At 40.6% G+C, this 2,504-nt stretch overlaps 1 protein-coding gene across 1 annotated transcript in view; it reads right to left on the reverse strand.

The window, feature by feature from the left end:
• Window positions 1-1,896: 1,896 nt before the first annotated feature.
• Window positions 1,897-2,504, reverse strand: part of PHALS_13841 (uncharacterized protein) — a gene marked incomplete at both ends in the record, with an annotated part of 1,569 nt that continues 961 nt past the window's right edge. Inside the window, one exon of the mRNA XM_024728913.1 lies at window positions 1,897-2,329. Within this exon, the coding sequence (XP_024571441.1) occupies window positions 1,897-2,329 (433 nt within the window). The remainder of the gene's footprint in view (window positions 2,330-2,504) is intronic.

The raw sequence follows: 2,504 nt of genomic DNA on the forward strand, positions 1-2,504 counted from the left end.
TTGACTCTTTTGACAAACTGATTGTGGATCTTCAGACAATGGGTGAACTAATTGATGAGTCGCGCCAGCACGTCGGAATTTGATTTGATCTCATCGATTGTGGAAAACGTACACTGATTGAATGAAGAAGAAGCTGCTTGAAAAATCCGAGAAGCTGCACAAGAACGGCGATAACTTTTGCATAAATGGGAATTCTGGAAGAAGTAACGTGGGCGAGGCAACGTTCGACAAGCTGGTGCTCTACGCAATTACGGTGTATTTAGAAGCAAGTGTTTAAATTATGACCTGTTTGGCCTTATGGAGCGGAAGTACCCAGCCGATTACCGTGTCAGCAGAAATGATGCGGTATTAGCAGTGAGCGAAAAACAGTCACTAATTTATCGACGGTGGCACCACATCCTACACGACCCCTCACCACAGGAAAGACTTATTTGGATATATGGACCTGGAGCAAGCATTAACCCAGTAATTGTAGATGGCCAAAAGTTGCTCGTCAACGAAATCGGCACTGTGATATCTGACCGGTTTGGGTGGAAAAATCCCAGGACTTGACAGACGATTATTGTCTGCCAACAAGCATGCTGAACGCGGTATAAGTGTGGGCTATCCGTGTCAGTGTATGTGCTCTGGAGAAAAAAATAGGCAATTACTTGGGGCACAAGAATTGGTGAAGCGTACTTGCTCGACAGTGAGCAGAAAAAAGCACGTAACTTGGTAGAAAGAAGCACATTACTTGGAGTATTGAGGGCTGACACTCAGTGGTAGCTTAGGCATGCTCACATATGACCTCCGTATAAGGATCCTTTACAAAGGCATGGTGCTCGACCAAAGCATCCCGATGATCGAACAAAAGACAAAAAGATTGATTCCAGATATTTGAGGGGTAAACATACAATCAAAACATTTCTCTTATATTTGATGACGAAGGCGACACATGTTTTGAAGCGGGTGCATACATATATCATGGGTCCAATGCGGACTCATTTGAGGAGAGGTGCAAAAAATATCCTCGTTTTTAGGATGTTCCCAAGATATGTTGCAATTTTCGACCAAAAGCAAGAGTGAAGTAATTCGGAAGTGAAAGGAATTCAAGAATCCTCTCGATAATCAATAGGGTTTTCGTCTCACATACATGAATTCCGGCCACGAAACAAAAATCGTGAACAAAATGATGGTAGGATAGTCATCAGACCGGTACCTTTCACAAAACTTTCGTTCCATCTAGCCCTCAGCAAAATGTGATGGCAGAGCGCGTTAAATACGACTGTCATGGATAGGGCCGCAACATGGTTTATTACAACGACGTTCCACAGAAAGGTGGGCGAGAGCAGTGAGCACAGTAACTCGTTTAGTCAATTGTTTGCCAATTTCAGCTCATCTCGACATCACGCCATATGATTTAAAAATGAAGCTTTGAATGGATCACATACGTGTGTTTGGGTCGCAGGATTACATTAATGTTGACGATGCGATATGTGTTCTCTTAACATTGTCAGCATTATGTTGTAACCCTGCAACCCAAAACACACATAAGTGATCCTTTGAAGGCTTCATTTTCAAATCATATGGCGTGATGTCGAGATGAGCTGTAATTGGCAAACAATTGACTAAACGAATTGCTGTGCTCACTGCTCTCGCCTACCTTTTTGTGGAATGTCGTTGTAGTAAACCATGTTACGGCCATTCAATGCACGGCAGAGTAAGTTGATGTGACAGTGATAGAGATAAGTACACAATAAACTTATATATTTGGAATTTCCCATTAATTTACAAAACTTTAAAGTTAACTTGAACACTAACCAATTTAAAAACGATTTAGAAAGCAAAAGGATTTTTATATAATACTATCAATACGAAGACTGTCAATAGAAGATAAAATTTGATTAGACAATGTTATTAATTGATGTTAAGGTTTCCCTTTTCTTGATACTTTATCACCTCATTTACTAGCATCCATTGATCTCTTCTATCCAGTTTCCATGTAAACTCTCCAACTGTTTCAGTACTAACAGCCTTTTCAAACCATTCCAGCTGATCTTTTTTATTGAGCATCGATCTAAACACATTTGCCAATTTCTTCTCGTTCAATGCGTATAAGAAATTCTCCACATGTTCCGTATCCTCCAATGCCGCTCGAAACAATTTTGCACGTTCATCATCTTTGACAGCCACTCTGAGAAAAAACACTTGATTCATATCCTTTAATACCGCATCGAGTTCATCCTTCAATTCTTTATACTTCAGCGCCGATGTGAATTTCTTGACACCTTTCTTGTCCTTCAACGCCGATTTGAATTTCTCGACACCTTTCTTGTCCTCCAACGCCGATCTAAACAACTTCAAGCGCGTCAAGATTGTAAAGTATGCTACTGTAGCCAATGCTTGCGCTAACTTACTTGTGAATTCAATTCCCACTAAGGATGGTTAGTGCGTGTTTAACCTTTAAGGTTAAGACTGCATATGTCTGCATAGTTTAAGTGTGTACTTATTTTAGGTTCGCGCAA

The sequence above is a fragment of the Plasmopara halstedii genome (assembly GCF_900000015.1).
Source record: "Plasmopara halstedii genome assembly, contig: Scaffold_7, whole genome shotgun sequence".
Lineage (NCBI taxonomy): Eukaryota > Oomycota > Peronosporomycetes > Peronosporales > Peronosporaceae > Plasmopara > Plasmopara halstedii.